This window comes from Gavia stellata, chromosome 5, assembly GCF_030936135.1.
Source record: "Gavia stellata isolate bGavSte3 chromosome 5, bGavSte3.hap2, whole genome shotgun sequence".
Classification (NCBI taxonomy): domain Eukaryota; kingdom Metazoa; phylum Chordata; class Aves; order Gaviiformes; family Gaviidae; genus Gavia; species Gavia stellata.
Window position 1 is genome coordinate 15,121,934 of NC_082598.1, and position 22,077 is coordinate 15,144,010.

General features: G+C 39.2%; 1 protein-coding gene across 3 annotated transcripts in view; it reads right to left on the reverse strand.

Annotated features, from left to right (window-relative positions):
* Positions 1-22,077, reverse strand: part of SLC2A9 (solute carrier family 2 member 9) — a 116,160-nt gene that overhangs the window by 82,225 nt on the left and 11,858 nt on the right. For all 3 annotated transcript variants that reach the window (XM_059817724.1, XM_059817723.1, XM_059817721.1), the window contains exons 3-5: positions 20,649-20,809; positions 13,670-13,794; positions 12,123-12,268 (exon numbers count right to left, since the gene is read on the reverse strand). In XM_059817724.1, the coding sequence (XP_059673707.1) occupies positions 12,123-12,268; positions 13,670-13,794; positions 20,649-20,809 (432 nt within the window). The remainder of the gene's footprint in view (positions 1-12,122; positions 12,269-13,669; positions 13,795-20,648; positions 20,810-22,077) is intronic.

The window sequence follows — 22,077 nt, forward strand, 5'->3', positions numbered from 1 at the left end:
CTCATTTAGAACAGAGGCAACCCAGACAGTACGTCTATTTCACCGCTGTTCTGCACCCACATGGATATTTATTTTTCTATGTCACTACTACAGACATAGCTCTGACAACAAGATCACTGAAGTCTCAGTGTCTTCTCAGGTATTAAACAGTACAGAAAGGTACCAGACTTAAGGCTGTACAATCCTAAGCTAAAATTCATGGAAGTCAGTGGGAGGTTTTTGTTACTGAGTAAACCGCCTTTGGATCAGGACTTAAAACAGCCTTGAAAGTGGCTGGTGTCCAAATTCCATGACCTTCCGTTCATTAAATTGCATGTTAGATCATGTTGTACATATTGAGAGGGAGAATTAAAGTGTCTGTTACAAGTTCCCAAGATGCTTTCTGGTCCAACTTTTTACTGGAGTAACAGCTAGCTTTTTACTGAACACTCAAATGGCATAAGTTGTCTCCACTGCTTATTAATTTCTGAGAAAAGCAAAAATTTCTGAGAAAAGCAATGCGAAATGGCGAGCTTTCGAAGGGGATTATTATCAGCAGCCAGCATATATACTTGAGCTTCTTTAGAAGGAAATACTAGAGGCACGTTGCAGCTACGCAAAATTTCAAACTTCCTTTCAGCAATGCAAGTAGACTCAGGTTAACTTCCATAAATAATACAATATAAAATAGCAAATTAAAATAATAGTAAATTAATATAATTGAAGAGGATAAGGTTCAGTTGCTTGAACATAAGCATATAGTATCATTTTGATGCCCTAGGGTATCTTCAGTGTCCCTGTGGGACTGGCAGATGTGACACACACAACTCCAGAGACCTGCATCCTCCTGGGGCTGTGGCAGGAGGCAAAGCAAAATGCTTCAGGGCATCTAGAAATTACATTAGATGCAATTCTTTTTTTCTGTGATTATATTTTGCCAAAATAAAGTTATAAAGGTTAGACTAAGGTATATCAAAGTTAAGGAAAAAAGCTATAAAAAAAAGCCAAAGCACATTTGTTGTTTTTAAAACAACTGAAATAGCTGATTATTTAATCCTGATGCTTTTTTAATGGCGACATCTGTTTTAGATTAAAAAAAAAAATCTCCTTTTCATTTGACATTCACTTTAAGTTAAAAAAATCCTTCAAAATACTAATCACGAATATACCTCCTGATTTTTCTTTTTGCCAATGGTTTCAAAAGCAAACTAAGAAACACAAGACTAGAAAATACACCATACTACTCAATACGATGACTGCGTGCTACCCTATGATGCTTGACCGATTTACCACAGCATTAATAGCCAATTTGTAAAGGACAAATTTACATATTAGGACATGAATTTGCAATAATGGGTGATTTTACAAAGGACAATGGAAATTAAAACTGAGATGTTAAACATCCAGAACCTTCAAACAGGTTTAGATGGTGGTTATCTCCCCAGCGTGTGAAGCACACTGTGAAGGAAGTCATAGGTTAAATCATTTTAGATTTATTGCTTAATAACAGATTTGTAAATATTATCAGATACTGAAGCAGTAAGGAGACAGGCAAATCTTCATTTAAAAGGTTTACTTGCTCATAAAGTTCCGAAGCAGAGTCCAACTATCACAGGATAAGATGAGGTTCATAGACAGATACTGTCTGTTATTAGGTCAACTACAATAAGCGAAAAAGTCAACCTTTTTTAAGTCTGACAAAGAAGCAAAAACTCAAACCTTATAAACAATATAAACAATTGCTCTAAGTTCAGTTACATGTGTTAACTGTGTTTCAGTGGATCAAGAGAAAGCAGTACGACAAATTACAAGCAACTGCTCTCAACTTCCATGGTTTTTTGAAGTCTTTACTTCAGACCTGTTGAAGGACGGCTTTCCACGAAAGCTTGTCCACTGCTTTTCCAACTGACCTAATTAAACAGAGTACCGCTATGTAGAAACCTTATCTTCAGGGTGGACACTGTTTCAACAGTAGTCCTCACTGATGATAAACTGTCATCCAAACATTAGATGCTCTGCCTTTAAGTCTGTTGTTCAGCAGTAAGTCTAAAAATAAATAAATATATATACCTCCATAGTTCTCTTTCTTCTATAACCATACGTTCACTTCTATATTCAGAAAAATACTCTCCTGCAGGATGCTCCTCTTCACAAACACAAAACTGCAACATTTGAATATTACATATGGCCAATCAGCCATGTGTTGTTCCTAAAACTTCAGGAATTGAAGTCTCGCAGCACAACTTTAACGGACTGAAACTCATTTGCAAATACGAAGACTCACAGCTGTTTTCCCATGCATTACTTAATGAGTTCTGCACAGAAAAGGGATGAATAAAAACCTTAGTGTCTGTCTGGGGGAACCAATAAAACGTTGATTTATAATCTCCAGTAAATACATAATCTCAGCTGGTTCACAGTAGATATAAACAAAATACCTCATTTAATGTCTCCATTACAAATGTATCAACACCCACCACATCCCACCAACAGGGATGGTATAACAGATCAGACCTTCTCTTCCCATGGGTACTACTGAACTATGAGTATGCAACAACCCAGAGGGTCCTGGCAGTGCTTCCATACCCTCATCAGCACCATGGAGGCTGTGCATCTCTAACCTGGTGGCTGCACAGCAGCTTCCCTTGGCTGCAGTAACTATTGGGCAAGGTGACCTCCAAGCCCCTGATCAGCAACTCACAGCTTGCAACTGAGTGCAAGTGCTTGATAAATGACACGGAAATTGCTTCAGCAGTAAGAAAGTCTGTGCCTTATGCGTTACTGTGAAGATATGAAGGAAATCTCCCATCACTAGATAAAAAGGAACCCGGTGCATACTTAAAAAGGATTGCCATCTTCAAAATCACTACCTAAAGCAATTCTTAACTGGCATGTTTGGTACTGGTTTGGAGGAACTGCAGGCAGATTTCCATCCAGATACACATAATCAATCCAGGCTCAGAAACGCATACACCACCTGCGGTGTTTGTATATATAATCAGTGATTATCTGAATAAATGCTGAAAGGTTTTCTTTTTCTGGGTTTCTGTATTTTTCCTTTTTGTTGTTGGTAGGCCTTTTTTTAAAAGATTGAATTTATAAGTTCCTTTCTTTGTAAGAGCGTTTTTCTGAGCTATTCTAAACAGATACCATGCCATCATGGATTTGAGCAGCCATTTACAAGCATCAACGTAGCTCCTGTATCCTTAGCAGAAGTTTTTTAATACTCTTTCGGGAAGGCTCTAGCCTTTTAAGTCACAGTTTTGCATTTTACTACAAGAATATAAAGCAGCTTTGCTTCTATGCTTTTAAGAAACACTGTACAATCTCAGCAGTCCAGAGGAATGTCCGGGACCAGGGTAACTTGGAGTCACCTTTTGCAAGTCTGTGTCAATGGCAGAGTATTTACAGGAGTACTTGAAACCACCTCCTCAAACTCTAGCTCCAAACTTAGGCGACTCCTAATAAAAAAAACAACCTAAACCTGGGGACCAGAACTGATGAGCCAAATTTCTAGTTTATCTTTCCCACGTCCTACACTAATTTTTGCTCTTAAGATTTTACTAAGAACTAGCAATTTATATATTACAATAGGCTCCACAAAGGAGCATGTTTCTAAGGATATAGACTGTTGCACAGAAATTAACAGGACTATTGACATATTTGGGCATACGGTTTAGTTAAAGTCTTTGAGCTCAGGTTTAAGAACCTTAGGAAAGCACTCTTCAAAAGTTCAACACGAATTCACTGAGAGCTTTGCATTATAAATTGTTATATACAATTCTGCATACAGTTAGTACTTCACAAAACCACAAAATGGTTGAGAGTGAAAAGGACCTCTGAAGGTCATCTGGTCCAACCTCTCTGCTCAAGCAGGGTCACCTAGAGCCAATTGCCCAGGACCGTGTCCAGATGGCTTTTGAGTATCTCCAAGGGTGGAGACTTCACCACCTCCCTGGGCAACCTGTGCCAGTGCTTGGTCACCCTCACAGTAAAAAAACCTGTTTCCTGACATCCAGAGGGAACCTCCTGTGTTTCAGTTTGTGCCCATTGCCTCTGAGGCACCAATGAAAAGAGCCTGGCTCTGTCTTCTTTGCACTCTCCCTTCAGGTATTTATATACATTGATAAGATCCCCCCCTGAGCCTTCTCTTCTCCAGGCTGAACAGACCCAGCCCTCTCAGTCTTTCCTCAGTGCTCCAGTCCCTTCACCACCTTAGCAGTCCCTCTCTGGACGCTCTCCAGTCTGTCCATGTCTCCCTTGCACTGGGGAATGCAGAACTGGACACAGCACTCCACTTGGGACCTCATCAGTGCCGAGTAGAGGGGAAGGATCACCTCTCTGCTGGCAATACTCCTCCTAATGCAGCACAGGGTCCTTTTCTTTGCCACAAGTGCACATTGCTGGCTTGTGTTCAACTTGGTGTCCACCAAGACCCCAGGTTCTTTTCTGTCAAGCTGCTTTCCAGCTGGGTGGCCCCCAGTATATACTGGTGCGTGAGGTTGTTTCTCCCCAGGTGCAGGACTTTGCACTTCTCCTTACTGAACCTTCATGAAGTTCCTGTCTGCTCATTCTTCCAGCCTGTCAAGGTCCCTCTGGATGGCAGCATGACTCTCTGGCTTATCAGCTACATCTCCTAATTCAGTGTCTTCTGAAAACTTACTGAGGGTGCACTCTGCACCATCATCCAGGTCTTTAAGGAAGATACTGAGCAGGATTGGACCCAGTATTGACCCCTGGGGTACACCACTAGTTACTTGCCTCCAACTAGACTTTGTTTCACTTTGTTATATTTCTAGAATATAACTAGACAGAATGAATATGTTACATTTTTCTATTCTACACAGCCAGATGTTTGAAATCATCACAAATAGGACACTTTGGAAATTAGAGTGATTCTGGAAAATGCTGAACTAGTGGATGCTTTTGTCCTACTCTAATGGAAGCTACAAACACCTTTTTAGATTCTGTAAACAGCATGCATCCATGAGGCATAAGCTGCTCTCATTTCCAAGATGCTTCACACAGTGGCAAGAGTTCACCTGCATAAGTTCTCCTCTGTCTCTTATTGCCACAAAAGCTCTCAGTTCTATATCCTGAAATAAACTCTCACTTCTATCTTGAAAGATAAATATCTTTAACTATAGTCACTATCATGGCTCAAGGGGAAGATAAATGTATAGAAGAAAAGATCTCACAGAAAAATACGAGGAAACTGGTTGATTCATACGTTGTGTTATCATGCTAATGAGCAACTCCAACAGACCATTTTGTCATTGGTGTCCACCTGCAGGCTGCAGGTCCCCAGAGCAATTCTCAATTGCTTTCTTCTCTCATCTATAATTTACTGACAGTTATTAAGGAATCCTTGAATATGAGTCAAGAGTTTTAGGAAGAAGGATCAGTTAAAAAAAAAAAAAGAAAATCAAGGAAAAAACCACACTAAAAATGAAGATTTGACAAGTAAAATCAAAGCTTAGTTTTCAGAACAGCCTTCAACTGCACAGGCTGTACAACCACCTAGTCCATCACTGCCTATTTTAGTGCAAGTGAAGGAGTACGTTCAAAAGAACTTGGTGAAGCAAAATGAAAAGTTCCTGTACAAACTTTCCTAAATACACAACTATCTATCACTTCAAATATGTCATTTTTAAGAGGTCTTGTAAAGAAAATTAGATTTTGACACAGCATCTACAGAAGTTCTTAGTTTGATTTTAAAAAAAAAAGAAAAAAAAAATTACAACTATTCCTTGTCAAGGTCCACTTGGATAAAGAAGAACTAACTTCAAAGGGACTCATCACAGAGATCTTTCCTAACTAGACATATACTATAGTGTCTATGCAGTTTATTAGTCCTTTCCCAATTTTAGCTCATTTTGCTGTAGAAATTGATATTTATATCAACAACAGAACTTCTTTGCTAAAATAATCAGTTGTTGGGGGAGGACAGTTTGGCCAGTATCACCATGTGTCACAGACTTATTTCCAACTAACTCATTTTTTAAAAACAGATAATCTCTAGTCAGATATGCATTAAAGCTGCTCAAATTCCTCAAAAAAGTGGAATGTAAAACTGTAATTCATGTTGTTTCAATGACAAAGACAACATCCAATTAATGAAGTTCGTAACCGTAACCGCTTACACAGCAGTTTTGCAACATGGCAAATTCCAAATGTGTTCAAAAAAAGATCGAGGAAAATCTAGACAAAGACAGCGTGTCATTTAAAGACAAATTCTAAGCCTTCGCTGATGTACTTTGTTTTGTATTGCTTTAAGCGTTTACTCAGCATGGGATTACCCATAAGAGCCGTTGAGCCTTAACTCAGCCTTTTCTCCTCAAGAAGCCACTTTCCATCTCTGATCATCGCTGCTCCCTCCTGTACCTTATATTGCTCAGTTACACTCTTTTTAAAGCAGAATGACCAAAACTACTTGCAACATTCAAGAGATGGACACATGAGGAATTTTACAGTTTTTCTGTTTGCTCTACTTTTTTTTTTCTCCTGGAAACACCTACAGCAGCAATAGGGATTATTCAAAAAGTGTTGCCCTAGTAAGTCTTAGGATGCAAGCAAAGGAAGGCTTTTAGGATGACATACTATCCACTATGAAACAGTGCAATATAATCAGACAAGCTTGTGGGTGCATGACCTAGAAACATTTGAAGTGTATAAAATAGGCTTCCCGAAGTATGCAAAATCTGTACTTCCATTGGCCTTCCTATGGCAAAAAAGCTGTTCTGGTCAGAGAAGCAGCCAGAGCCAGCCAGCCACTGGGGACAACTCCAGGGGAAACAACTACAGCTCAGCAAAGCCTTACACACCACAGGGAAGGGGGCTCAAAGCAGAAGTCTGAGGAAAAGATGGCAACAGGCAACAATTCCAGTTTCATCTGTCCTGAATACATACACACACTGTGAAACATTTTTTCCCCCCTTTCTCATATCTGTACACAGATGAAAGAGATACTGAGGCTCAATGTATAAAAAAAAAATTATGACTATAGTAACTACAGCAAATGTATTCATGAACTAAATCCTCTATCATTTAAGGAAAGATTAAAGCCCACCTTCATTAAACAAGCTGAAGCAACAGAAGAGAAAGCCTGGTGGTCTACGACATTTAAAAGATGTTATCATCCTAAGGAAAACCTTTGGAGCAGGACATTACATGCAGGAGGAACTAGATGAGTTAGTTACAGAGAGATACCTGAGGATACACGGAATATGCCAGAATCAGGCCAGACAATATTCCCCAAGATGGTAAGTGTAAATCTGAACTTTCAAAACCGAAGTTGACAATGCACTGGCCTTTGCTTTGCAGGGAGCAATCTGTCAGAAAAATGAGCTGGGTGATTAAGTTGCAGAATCACAGAAACAGAGAGAATGGAAACACCTGAAGGGCAGTGTTTGAAGAAGTGACAGGTCTGAAACAGTTCCTCCTTCGCTTAATATCTGTTTTTTTCCTCCAGTCAGATATATGGAAAGCCGCACATGCTATACAACCAAAAATGCCTCAAATTAAATAATCTTGTAGCTAGCAGCAATAATTCAGTGCTCACACTACAGCAGATAACACGACTGCACTCCTGTGGGCCAGCACCAAGTTGTCATCTCTAGTTGCTATGGCTTCCTGAAGAATTAAGGGCTCTGGCTTTCAGAAGACTAAAACAAGATGTTAGCACATGAAAATAAGCACACTTCTCTCAGCAGTCAGAGTGGTGGAGGGAAGCAGGTCACCAGCCCATGAAGTGATTGTGCTCTCTAGTCTGCTCACCAGCCAGCTTTACCATCATGTAATTTTCCAAACCTCAACGGAGACATAGTAGATGTGGTTTCCCACAGGTTATGACCTACAAGAATCAGAACCTTGAATAAAAAGCATTGCTGGGATTTGTTGGGTGGGAGGGAATTAAGACAGGGGAAAGACAATAAAAATACCAAACCACAGCAGCAGAGGAACAGTATCATGACAGCAGCTTTTCTCCTTCAGAATAATCACTCTTGGTTAGCATTGCTTACTAAAGGAACACCTTCCCCAGACTTAATACTCTAAAATTAGTACCCCTAGAGACAAATAGAATAAAAGCGTATATATTTAGAATCTAAAAGAATGCTGGTATTTAAGTATTACAATCATTATTGTACTTTTTTGCATCTGCTTTATTATAATTTAAAAATTGGATGTAGTAGCGTTTGGCAAGTTCAAGTCAATATGGTATGACACAGAAAAATAAAAAGTAAATGCACTTCTAGAATATTTCAGAAAAAAAATTTGCAGGAGAACCAGGAAATAAAGGAGTATTTCATAAAATTCTATTTTAAAAAGAAACATTTCATCTGGGTTATCTGTATAATCTTGTTCTCTTGGGTTCATATTTAAAACCAGAATTGGTACAGAGCAAGGTACCTAGGATGAGAAGGAGATTAAAGAGCTTGTTCTGCTAGAGGAGATTAAGTCTAACCTGAAACACAAAGACCACAAGTGTTGGGGGGGAAGAGAAAGGAAACACACTTGGGGAGCGGGAGAAGCAGGGAAGAGAGCAAAAGCTATTAAGGGATAAATAACAGTTGACCAAAAGAATAATGAGAATAAGCTGACAGAACTGGCATGAAAAGGTTATCAGGAGGAAATGAGAAGATTCTCAACCATCAGCCCTTCCAGTAGAAAGTGTGAGAAGGCTGAAGGAATAGGAAACGGCCAACCAGCCTTACAACAGTAACACAGCCAAAGCTGACCATTGCCCCCCCAGCACCGAACCCGGGCCTGTCCACATGCCTCCTGCTTCACCTGGGCTGGTCTTCATAAATAAAAGATTGCTAAGAAATCACTTTGGGGATGCTTAACCTACCTGACACAAAAAGCAGTAAGGACTTTCTGAATTGCCTCAAGTAATAGTGCTTTGGAGCTATTTTTATCATACTCGCAAATTTAAAGGAATGCTGTTGCATTCAATAACAGAGGAAGTTATCAATTAGGTTGTTAATAAAGGTTTGTAAGGCTTTCCTTTTCTGTGGAAAGGCTTCTACAGAACCACTGAAGGCAACAACCTCATATAATCCAGATAAATGCATCAAGCTCCAATTTAACTTTTAAATTTTCTGCTCAAGCTACTTCATCTGGGAGTCTGTTCCAAACATCACTCTGCTGAATTTCAGCATGCAGTTAGTCACAGAGCATTTATAAAAAGTTATTCTTGTAGCAATATTGTCCTTGAGATTAAGCCTCTCTATTCCCTCTGGAGTTCTTCTTTCTTGTGTTAACACGGTGCGGTCAGTTCCTGTCCATTCCCTCTACTTACTTGGCCACACCAGCAATGTTGCCGTCATCTCCTCTTACATGACAGGACCTCGGCCATGCCTGCAGCCCTCCCCATGCCCATTCCTGTTCCAAACAGTCTCTTCCAGCAAGATGCCCAACTCGGTCTTTGTCCCTCCTTTCTTCAAAAACATCACTGCTTAGACACTGTGGTTAATAACCTCTTAGATATTTGTTCAAGTTACAAGTAATAGACACATGACAGAGCTCAGGAGAAAATTGTTCTAAAACTATGACAGAAGACAAGTATTTGTAACTAGTATTATTTACAATCAGTTCTGATAGAAACAAGCAACCAAGCACAGAGCAACAAAAAAAGACTCCTGTGAGGTTTTATGGCATAATCATTAAAAAGCTGGGCATTGTTAGACAGACTTAACAAAAGGTGGTTTTCCACACACTAGTGCAAGCAGTTATGCAGAACGGTAATCACTAGCAACAAGCTCCTACTGATCACAACTTTCCTGGCTATTTGCTTTGAACAATTTATGAATTTTACAAAGGTAGAATTATACCACAGATAGGTCTATTACAGCATGGCTTCAGTATAAAGCAAATGATCTCAGGCTTCTGAGGAAAGCAAGAGTTTGCTTTACAGTTACAGTTGAAACCAGTAAGACACCATGAACGCACAGCTGTCTCCAAAATACGGTGGTGGTGGATCTGGAATACTGGCCTCACTTCAAATGCAACAAAGATTCCTCCAACAGAAGAAAAGGGAGGAAAAAAAAAAAAAAAAAAGAGAACCATTTGATAAAAAGCTTTTACATCATTAGTGAACAGAAGTCCTGACATCAGAGAGAAGCCTACAACTAGAAAATAGCCGACAAAAGTCTTGGACCTACTTCTGAATGTGAATAAAGTGGCAGAAATTTGAGCAAGATGTTTGCCAGGAAGGGGAGAGGGGACAGTGTTACAAGGACTCAAGAACTCAGGAGGACACCACGTCTGCCGCCTCCCAGCTTCAACAGAAGTGAACTCGTCACACGTACCACCTGCAGGAGTGTCCTCTGGCAACAACTGCTGTTCCTGGTGCAAAACTCCCACTGACTTCAAAGGGGAACCACACGAAGCTAGGGAAGAAAATCCTGGCTTGACTGAAACCAGCAGAAATGTTGATAAAGCCTTCAAAGAAGGATAAGCCTGCACTAGGGAATCATATTTCAAACAGTCTGAGGTTACCTCTCAGTGCTAAATTTTATTAAGAGGAAAATACACCCACATACCCAACTGGAAAATTCAAGCTGGCTCAAATAATTTTGCTGGAAATATGCTAATTCAAACCATCCAAAACTTTGCTCCTTTTACATGCTGATGTTACCTATCTTGAAAAGAACTAATTTTACAGATAAAGCATATTTCTTCTTACATAAATTAATGGCTATCTTTAATGGTGTAATATTAATTAACTACATACTAAAGTGGGTTGTAGAAGAAGAAAAGCAACCTCCATAATTTGGTAGTGACAACAATTGAGAGGAAGGGAAGGGGAGAAGAAAAATAAAAAGAGCAAGAGTGAGCTGAAACCAAGGAATAAGTATTTCATATTCAAAATATCCCAAAGAGCTAACAGGGGAAATAAGAATGTGCATGACATCTCACCTTTAAAAGTGTATGCATGTTAAAAAAAAAACCCCACCACCACAAAACCAAACTCAAACCAAAAAACCCTACTATGTAAGTAAGGGCTAAAATATATTCTAAGCAGTTGAATCAGTGTCTTGGCATTTAATACACTCATTTGTAACAGACTAGCTTTCAAAGCAAGAAAAGGGACATCTGTGGAAGTCACACAATGAAGGTCAGTGAAAGCCATTTTAAGCTTTTTCCTAAAATCTGTTGCTTTAGGGAGGGGCGGGGAGGGGAGTAATCTGTCCCTCAATAAAGGCTAAATTAAGTCAAACCATTCACCTTCAGGAGAGCTGAAGTGGGCCCAAGTATAAAAGGACAGAATAGGAGAGCCGCTCAGACAAAAATAAAAGTGTCAGGGAAGATGGTATCGTGTATTTACAAAGGAGTTGAAATTGGATGGACACAGGAGGACAAGTTCTCCTCACTTTTCAACTGTTTACTACTTTTGCTGGCTGTCAGAAGGGATTCTTAGTTCAGGTTTCATTGCAAGAGGATTGCTGCAGACGTTTCCTCCACACTGCCTTGAAGATTCATCTCCGGATGAAAAGTATTTCCTAGTGCCAGCCTGAATAAACCTCGACTTCGTTTATTCAGAGTAACGACGACATCCAGTGGCCACCAAGTTAATCTCAGCCTACGACAGCAAGATAACCTCTTGTATCAGAATAGATAATTTCTTTCCATAAAGGTATATATTAACGCCGCTCTTCCACCTCCTTGTCTAAAAGTAGGAACGCATTACAAGGAACACTATAATCACTGAGCAAGAGTCTTCCTGTTCAGGTTCTCATATGAACTCTAACCAAACCTTTTCCAGTTCTACCTCACATTGAAAAATTACAAATGAAAAACGCAAAAACTCTTAGGCACTTCCATGGTACTCAAAGAAACTGGAAACCAGCAAAGATCAATGTACAAGAAAGCGGGGCGGGGCAGGGCAGGGGAGGGGGGGAATGTGCATACGCACACACACGAGCCGCTCAAGCTGTTAAAACTGCTTGCCACATCTACCAAACTCAGTCACAGGTACACGCTTTTAAAAGACATGGAAGAAACTACTTTTCAAAGTGCTTCGAAACAAAAAAACAATGTTTCTGTTTTCCACTTTTGCAAGTAACTCAGTCAAAATATGAAAATATAGCACTTCAAGCATGCTTGTGTTCTTTCACAGAAAACGTCTGTTAAATACTTACTTGTCCAAATATTTCTGGCAGCCCCAAAACTTGACCAGTGAAAACACCAATACAGATGAAAATCGCTGTGACTTGACCCAATGAACCACGGATTTCCTTAGGAGATATTTCACTCAAATACATGGGAAGGGCACTCAGAGAAATGCCTACGAAGGAAGGAAAAAAAACATATATTAAGTCTAATAGCCTTTTCATTATGCCAGGTACGAAACAAACATCTACTGAAAGGAGTCTGAGTGCTAATCTGCTCACAAGAGTGGCATAAAGACATGCAAAGAACAGAATTATATCTATCCACGGACAATATGAATTATCTCCTCTGCATGTCTAATTACTCTTGCACCATTTAATAACCATGGGATTGATTATCTGTTACAGATCTACAGTGATGTGCGTAGGCTGCATTTTGATGAGAAGCACCAAAGGTTGCTCAGAGATGAGAATCACCAGGAGAAGGCATTTTATGTTTTAAATTTGCTCACCCCAAAGCAAAAAAAAAAAAAAAAAAAATCACATTAGCACTGGTGCAAGTAAGGCAAAAAAAAAACAACCCCAATGCATCAGGCAGAGAGAGCAGGCACTGCCAGATGAAATATTTTTACTGTAAATGGTATTAGCAGATGTTCCTCCCAAAACAGGCTTACAGCTGCAATGAACTCTTAACAGCAGGCATAAAATAAAGGCGAGAATGCTGCTCAAAGCCAGGAGAAAACAAATGCATGACCCTGGTTAGTACACTGACAATATTTACACAGCTCCAGAAGTTTGGTCATTTGGTGGTAATCTGAGAAAAAAATTAGCGGTCAGCACCAAATTTCCCATAAACTTCATACTGCAAATGACAGGCACATCTACCTTCAAAGAACAATAGTTTGTGCTTAGAAATAATATAACCAAAGCTGGCCAGGAAGGCGGCTTAATGGTGCAAAAGTCAAAGCACTTCCCATTCTTTAGGGTCATGTAATTACACTGAGAGGATAAAACCATCTTAATTCATCAAGTCTGCCTCCACGTGAGGTAAATATTTCTCACCATCTAGCGATCTGTGAAGTCGCTGAGAAGCTCAGCGCTAGCTGCAAGTCTGTTCTGGTGCAGCAGTGCCTCCATGATCTACTTTTAAACCGGGAAGATCACGTTGCTAGGAGCAAATGATGATGTACCAATCCTTCCACCTAATCCTACTGGCATTAGCATGGGATCCAACAACTTCTAAACACCAAGTAGCAAGCAGCTTGAATAAATAAATAAGACTAAACTCTCCTAGACAAAAGATTTTCATTGCATGAAGACAGATGTGCTCTACAGGGGCTAGAGGGAAGGAAGGGGGAGGAACAATCCGGGTGGACAGCAGAGGCTAGTATCCATACCAGCATCTTCTCTAAACGTCAGATTCTCCAACCCTTTTTCTGCTGGTTTGCCCCAGTGAAATCTGCGCGGCTAGTCCCTGAAATACCTCTTTAATGTAAAGAAAGATCTAACTGAAGGAGAGGAGAAAGATTATGCATGGCGCACACATTTCAGTTACGTACAGCATGATAAAAGCTTACCTGCATCAACACCCATTATAACACGGCCCAGTATGAGCATTTCAAACGACCCCACCAACAAGGAGAGGGACATCAACAATGCAGCTGTCACTGCAAACACATTATTGAGCAGCAACGTACATTTCCTAAAAGGAAAAGATATTTTACATAAATACCAGCACCATGACAGTTACATCTAGTCATATTCAAAGCACACTAGGCTATTCTTAAACATCCACAAATAAAAACAAAAAGCACCTAACAAACACTGCCTTTTATATGTCACACAGAGTTCCAAAACACAACACTATACCCAAAGGGATACAGTTCTAAACCTATGCCACAGCTTAAAACAAAATGTATCATAGTTAACTAAAGAGTGGTACTTCAAAGGCACGGCAATTAGCCATCCTACACATCCTAAGAACCCAAATGTCATGCCCGAGACTTTATATATGGATATAAACAAGGGTACTCTGGGTAAATATATGTACGTAGGAACCAGAGAATATAGAAAAAGCAATAAGCTGATATAACTATAGGCATTTTTATGCTAAGTATAGTTTTTGCCATTTTGAGAACTTCCCAACACTGACATATTTATGTCATAATTCATCCTTAAACCCATGATATTAAAAATACACATTGAGGAAAATTTCTTACTATTTGTGGAGTTAGAAAAAACACTTGGGCTCACAGGAGTGATAAAAATCAACCTCTTTCCAAAAATTGTTGAAATGAACCAAAATACTGATTTACATCTCCCCCCCCCCCCCCCCAATTTTTAAATTATTTCATTCTACAGCAGTCAAATAGAATGTGAAAAAAATATTTCTTTCAAAGAAAAGTAATGTTCTTTATGGAAAATTATTACTTTGTTGAAAAAAATACAAACAAAATAATGAAAATATATTTTTAAAATTTCAAAACATCTCAAGTTCTCACTCACACTATACCAACAGCTGTATTTCTTACAGTTTTCATCTTACAGAACTTTCTGCTCAAGTTTGAGGGACTCATTAATTCAACAGTGACTCGTAAGTCTCATAACTTCTGCAGAAGGAAATACTTTACAAAAGAAACGGTATGTAAGATTTCATGAGCCTTTGACAGTCAGATTCAAACACTGACATCCAAGGTCTCATTTTCTGAACACGTGGAAGAAGAGTGGTTAAAGATATAAGGTAAATAGCTCTGCTGCAATGATTCTCTATCGAAAGACAAAGTAGAAAATCCATCCAGAACTCAGAGAATCACTGCTACCTTATACACATCTCTCCACAAAAATGGATTTAAGTGGCTTTTTGCTAAATTACAGCCTGCAGGTGAATGGCTGGAGGAGCCATTATCATCAGGTTCAGCCTTGCGAGCAACTGAAAAGTTTCTTGTGATTCCCAGGCAGAGTCACAGCCAGGGCTGGGATATCTGCTAGAGATGTGGTGGCCTCTCTACAGCACATCACAATGAGATAGTGCTTTGCATTGCTTATGATCTAACACAAGACAAAACACCACAATTTTCACAATTATGTGGCAAGAGAATGAACGTACCCTATGTTTTCTATCCATGAGTCACCTCACTTAGTTATATGTGGTAAAGCGACGGAGCTTTGTCTTTACCAGTCACATAATTAAGCACGGTCTTGTTTTGGCTCTAGAGGTACAACTCAATACTGAAGCCTCCAATCCCACTCCCAACAACATTGGAAGGAAACAACTGATTTTAAAACAAATTTACCTGGAGATAAACATCCCTGATGATATAAATTATGAGGATTCTATTAAATTTGACAGTAAATGGCACAGGCTGAGAATATACTGATTTTATTTAAAAACTGAAGTGGTATTAAATTTATAAGTATTCTCAATGGATTTTCAATCTCTATATATTGTAATTTACACGCAGAAGAAGAGAAACGACCAGAAAGACTGCCTAGTCTTTTCCAAAACAGGTAACAAACTGACTCAGCCATTCTTATGCTTCTCGAGATCAACACATAGGTACCAACTGGAAATCTCCCACCCATTGAACCAGTCATCCAACTCATTACAACAGTTCAATACATTTTTAATAGCAAATATTTCCTAATACTTGTATTTTTAATTACTTTTCCTGCTGATTTTTGAACATTGTTTGAATGAATAACACTGTTTGAAGATCAACCAATGAGATACAGCTCATTTAAAGTATATGTTTACACAACATAGCTCTCAAGCATGATGATTTTACCATTTGAAACAGATTTTTCAACTAGATATAATTTAAGAGGGCTAAAGTGATATAAATAATGCCAAAAATGGGAAAAAAAAAGTTCGTTCAGGTCAAACCAGTGCTATACATTCATCTGAAGTTATTACTTTCTTCAATTTAAATAAAACCCTCAAAATATTTATCTTTTTAGAAGTTGGCCAGTGACCCCTTATTCTATGCAACAAAGAACAGAAAAGCAGTCTAAATAACCAAGATAAAACCAAGGGATTTTGTCTTTGCCAGACTGAAAAAAAAGAAAACAAGAAACCGATGTGCTGTTTAGAGTGTTACTATATAAAGCATGTAAATTTTTGGTAATGAAAACACTGTGCTGAGTGTCTGTGACAAGGTTTTGGAAGTGAAAGGGCTGCAGGGGTGGCTTCTGTGAGGAGATGGAATGAGGGAGTAACAAGGTCAGTGGAGAAGAAGATGCTCCAGGACTGAGCAGGTACATTCCCAGAGGTACTGTGGACCCACGCTGGAGCATAGGACAGGAGTGAGAAGCAAGGAGTGGCGGAGAGAAGTTGCTGTGCACTGATCCCGACCCCCTGCACTGCCCGTTCTCTCACTGAAGGAACTGAGTGTGACCTGCTGTGGTACCAAGGGGGAGGAGAGGAGCCTGGAGTGATGTTCAGCCTGGGAAAGTGGGAGGAAAGGTGTCCTAATGTTTGTCTTGTTTCCCAATACTTGATCAGTAATTAAATATTTATGCTAACTGGCAATAAATTAAGTTAAATTCCCCAAGTTGAACCTGTTTTGCCCAAGATAGTAATTGGTAAGTGTTTTCCCTTTCTTTAGTTTGACCCATGAGTCTTCTTGCTCCTGTTCCTCCTCTTTCTCCCCAGTCCCCCCATCCCACTTGAGGGGTGGGGAGTGATGAGCAGCTGGGTGGGTGCTGGGCTGCCAGCTGGGGCCAAGCCACCACAAACAAACAGTGGGAACAACTTCTCATCATAGCGCCTAAGAAAAAAATACAGCAAAACCCTCCAAACTCTACATGCTGTCTGAGTTTACTTCCAGTCAGGTCATATTATATTCAAAATTGTTACAATCATGAAAAAAAAACAAACCACCTTATGCTTTCCTGGTCACATAGGCCAAAACTGTATTACATTAGCAACAAGGCACAGGAAAAAGAAACAAATCAAAAAACCACAACAAACCACTGCTTGTATAGCTCTAATACAAGTGATGTAAAGATAACACACTTCATAAAGCACTGCAGCAGACACTTTCCCTTGGCAAAGTCCAACCAATCTTGTCAGATAACTGTGCTCACCACACTTACAAAGTGTAAGCGTGCAAACTTCAACACTAAGCCACCATAAGAAAACACGCACACTGATGTGTTGGTCAGCCTAATCATTTCTCTCACATCCCAAATCACAAACTGATCAAGCTATTGTCCAAATGGTACACGAAACCTACTGAAGTATAAATATCATATCTAGTTCTCAGAGAGCACATTTCATTTTTCAGTCTTGCTGAAGGTTATAGAGCACATCGATATCTGTATCCTCTGTAACTGGGTAAACAGAGGAATAGATAGTGAAGTGGATTCAACGTAAAGCTAATATGCAAAACAGTGCCAGATCCGGGAAAGGGAACCTGGTCTCAAGTTCTAGTCCAGAGCCCTACATGGTTCTGCTGCAGCTATTGCACTAAAAATACTAGACTAGCATTCATTTAGATATGAAGATTTTTGTTCCTTCCATTCAAATAATTCAGAATTTTCTCCAGCCAAAAGAAATAAAGCATTTATGCATTCCAAAAGGACAATGCTTTCAAAAACTTCTGATTGAGCACAGAGCATTTGTCACAAGCAGCTATATCCTAAGCCAAACAGTGCAACTTAGTGCCAAAAGTGGTTCTAAGACTGACTATCCATACTGCTGTAGGAATGTAACTTCCAATCCTGTACTCAATCTGAAGTAGTCCTAAGAGAAAAGCCATTTGCTCAGTAGAAATCAGTTTCTATAAGCATTCCAGCTGAGACAGACAGTTCACCCATCTGAAACAAATAGAGCTAAGCTTTAAGGATTTTTTTCTGCCTTTAACTTTTTAGGTATTTCAGATGTTGAAAACACTCGAGAATCTCTTCCTCAGAATTGTCCTTGGCTTTTTGCAAAATCACATATGATTAATCTCTTTTGATTTCAAGGTTGTCATTTGCTCTCATGATACTGAATAGTTCCAGAGGCCAGAACAGAATCCTAGTGACTATGTGCCCTCCATGGCTGCAATAACTTTAATTAGGGATTTGAATTAATAACCTCTTTGTCCAAAACTCACAACTAGGAAAATGATAGAATTAAAGTTTCATCAAAAATGTATTGTTGTCTCAAAATTCAGTAATAAGAAAGACTCTAGAAGCTCCACTCGGGAGCAAATATGATACCTTATAGAAAAAGTATAGTAAGGAAACTAGGTGTTTAAATAACAGGCTGTGTGTTCTTTAAACTAGATGTTTCAATAAAAGCCAGTAACAGACTGAATATTGGGTCACCATTTCAACTACGGTAGATGACTTCAGAATAACAAAGCGGTAGCATTACTAAGATAATCCCAATGAATTCCCTTAAACGCTTCATACTCAAAAGGGTTCACTGTGCTAGAGGGAAATTCTTGTTCCCCTTCTGCAAATGCCTAGCAGTGGCCTAAGCAATCCACTGAGCATATCACTCTGGGAGTTCGGGATATGCAACAGCAGCTGCTCTTCAGTAGAAGAGAATATAAATTATGAAGTGCCAAAGCCACATTTGAACATGGGACTTATGCTTACGTGGATGAAGGCTCTCTTTCTTTGAAAAAAATTACTCTATATCTCTCTTGAAGTCAGTAGGGCCTAGGAATCTGGTAATTTGAAAATTGTGTTATTAACCTTACAGCAATCTGATTCAAGAGTGCTCTTTATAAAGTCATCCATTATTTCTGACTAATGCTTTTGATCCCCCTTACTTCATTATTTTGTGTCAGTGTAAATGGAGCTCCGCTTCATCGTACACACAACCCTCCAACCTACACTTGAAGAGTTTAACAGCAAAGTATTTTATTATTCTGTCAATATTTCATAATGTGCTCTTCAATTACTGTACCGGTATGTCAGTCTGGTTTCCTAGACCAGACGAACACACTGCAGTGTGAACACCAAACTCAAGAACCACACTTTGACGAGCAGCCTTTATCCAGTGTCCCCGAGAGACGCAAACCCTTCCATCTCTAATCAAGTACTTGTACGCTGTATCTGTAAGAGAGCTGTTTTCACAGTTTAACAGGGAGAAACATAATAAACAGGGGCAGAGTCTGCAAGATTTAAAGCTCTGCCCTGGAAATATGATCGGCTCCCATCCAAGCGGTATTCATATGACTGAAATTGGCCCCCACTTTAACAAACCTGCACACAAAGCTGTTCTACCCTTCACCAAAAATTCAAGCCTTCTATGAACCCATTTTTTACTTCACTTTTTAATAAAGTAAAGAAGACTCAGCGACAGTTCTGGGAATTAATCAATCTGAGTCAGGAATAGTTTCATATATATTTAAGAAGCGTGTAAAAGACAAATTGATGATTTGGCAGAAGAAATTGCAAACCTAAAAAAAAATATGTGACTATGAAAAATATTTAAGAATTGAAAATCAAAAGGTGAAGTGAAGGGACAGAATAAATTAATGAAGAATGGATAATAGATTTACAGAGCAGAGAATACTGACTTGCTGTAAGCATGAAGTGGAAGAACCTGAAACCATACTCTTTGAGGTGAAAAATCCAACGTGGAAGAGTTAGGAGAATGACAAACAGGCCTAGGAGAGTACAATCTAAAGTGAAGGAAATAGTGAAAAGATAGAACACAAAAGTAAGAACAGGGGAGGTGCATGCTTATATTTAAGCCTCCATGATGACCTTCTAACTGAGCAAAAATCATCAAATGATACAGAATTTACTGTTAAGGAAAAGCCAAACGAGCAGTTAAGACTAATGTTATAATGTTTTGTTTTGGTTTTTTTCCCATGCCCTTCTAAATAGAGGTAAATTACAAATTACTTTTAAAATTCTCTTTGGAAGACTGTATGAAACAAAAATTGGACAGAAATATCTAGTTAGTACCTGCAGTAAAAATGCAAACACACACCAGCACAAACATTCCTAAAATACTCATATTCTCTGTGGTCAAGACTTGGTCAAATACTGCGTTGCATAGAGCAAGGAAGGCATCCCTAAGCTTGGGGAAGACCAAACAGGAACTTCACCCTAGTTTAGTTTTTCAAACTGTATTTTAAGTTGAGACAGGGAAGACGAAAAGAAAAAGAGCAAATTTTTATTAATTTCTATTACCCTATGACAACAAATGTTGAAAAGCAAATGAGACATGTTGATAGCTTTATATGTCTACAGTAAGATACTCAGCAGACTTGTGACACAAGAATCTGCCAATCCTTTGTGATATCTTTCCTATTTTATGGTATTTTCCTTTTGCACTCTTGATAATTCAACCTCCTTGACATCTAAACCCACTGCACATTCAGAGCAAATGGCTTCTGTGACTCACATGATGTACAGTAAGCCCAGAGAGAAAGGTACTAATTTTACTCTTGGAGATTTGAAACTTTTAGAAATGAGCTTTCATAATTTGAAGATGTTTAAATTTGCATTCTGGTGAAGAGGGTTTTTAAAAAAAAAAAAAAGTAAAGCCTTCTAGAGAGACTAAGTGATAAACAGCTTTAGAAACTACAAGTTTTCCAATACACTTACCGTCCGAAGAACTTCACAATTGGGGTAACAATAATAGCACCCACAAGGCCACCAATGGCAAAAATGGAAACAGTTATAGACCAGAGGAGAGTCAGTGTGCTTTCATCCACTGAAAAGCCGTATCTTCTTTCCCAAGTTTCATTGTAAAACTTCTTGATATACTGAAAAAAAACCATAATAATAACAATACATGTAAAAATCACACTTTAAAAACACAACTGAGAGAAACAGAATAAAAAAACGGAGCAGCTTGCTTGCAGGAATCACCCTTGGTCTTCTGTCTCCCCCCTCCAGAAAATGGGGCCTCACGCCTACGTGCAACTGCAATACAGACTAACTGAACCAGTCAAAGCATACATACGTTCAACTATATGCAAGTCATAAACAAGGTGGGGAAAAAACCACAGGTAGACATGAATGCAGAAGAGGCTTATAAAAGAGAAACTCCTATAAAGCAAGGATATTAACATTTAGGTTGTCAGTACAACATTAACAACAGTTTGTTTTAGCCTTACTGTGTACACATATATAAACATTTCAGCCTGAACTGGGGCTAAGGGCTCAGACACAGAATCACAGAGTGGTTTAGGTGGGAGGGACCTCTGGAGGCCATCTTCTCCAACCCCCCAGCTCAAGCAGGGCCACCTACAGCCGCTTGACCAGGACCATGCCTGGAGATTTTTGAGTATCTCTAAAGAGGGAGACTCCGCAAAATCATGCCACCCGCACTCGGCAAGGTACTGCACGTCAGCTGAGTTCCACTCACTGCACACATACATACTCTTAACCTCAGGCAGGTGACATATCACATCCTAGCATAACAGGTTTTTGGACAAGCCAAGGAATACTGCACTGCCTAGCATTTGCCATGATTTAAAAAAAAAAACCATGCAGAAATTCTTAACTTCTAACTACCAGTAGTCAGTGGTCATTAATCAGAGTCTTATGTTAAGAGTAAATAGCTTTATCACTTTTTAATGGATCTATAGTGCCAATAAGTTGGAAGGAGAGGAAGGAAGGAAGGAGAGGAAGGAAGGAGAGGAGACCCCAGTAGCAGGTAGAGGCCAAAATGTCTTGAAGAAGTTGCTGAATTGGCAGAAACACAAAGGTAATGAAACGGAAGGGAGTTGCAACCAATTCCTGCCAGATGGCAACATGACTGACATCAGAAGAAGAGTTTGGCTTGTCTTACAGGACACACCACCAAAAGCCGTCTGTTGATAGGTTTGGGGCAGTGTGTGGGAGTTCACATGTTACTTAAGAAATTCCCTGGAAAATTTTTAAAGATGCTTTAAAAGTTATAGAAGTAGGAATCTTTTTGGCAAAACTCTACACTGCACTCACTATGAAACAACATTGATAATCTCTATTTTGTATTTCAGTCCTAGAATGCAGATCTCAGATTTGCTCAAAATTAAGTGCCTTTCAC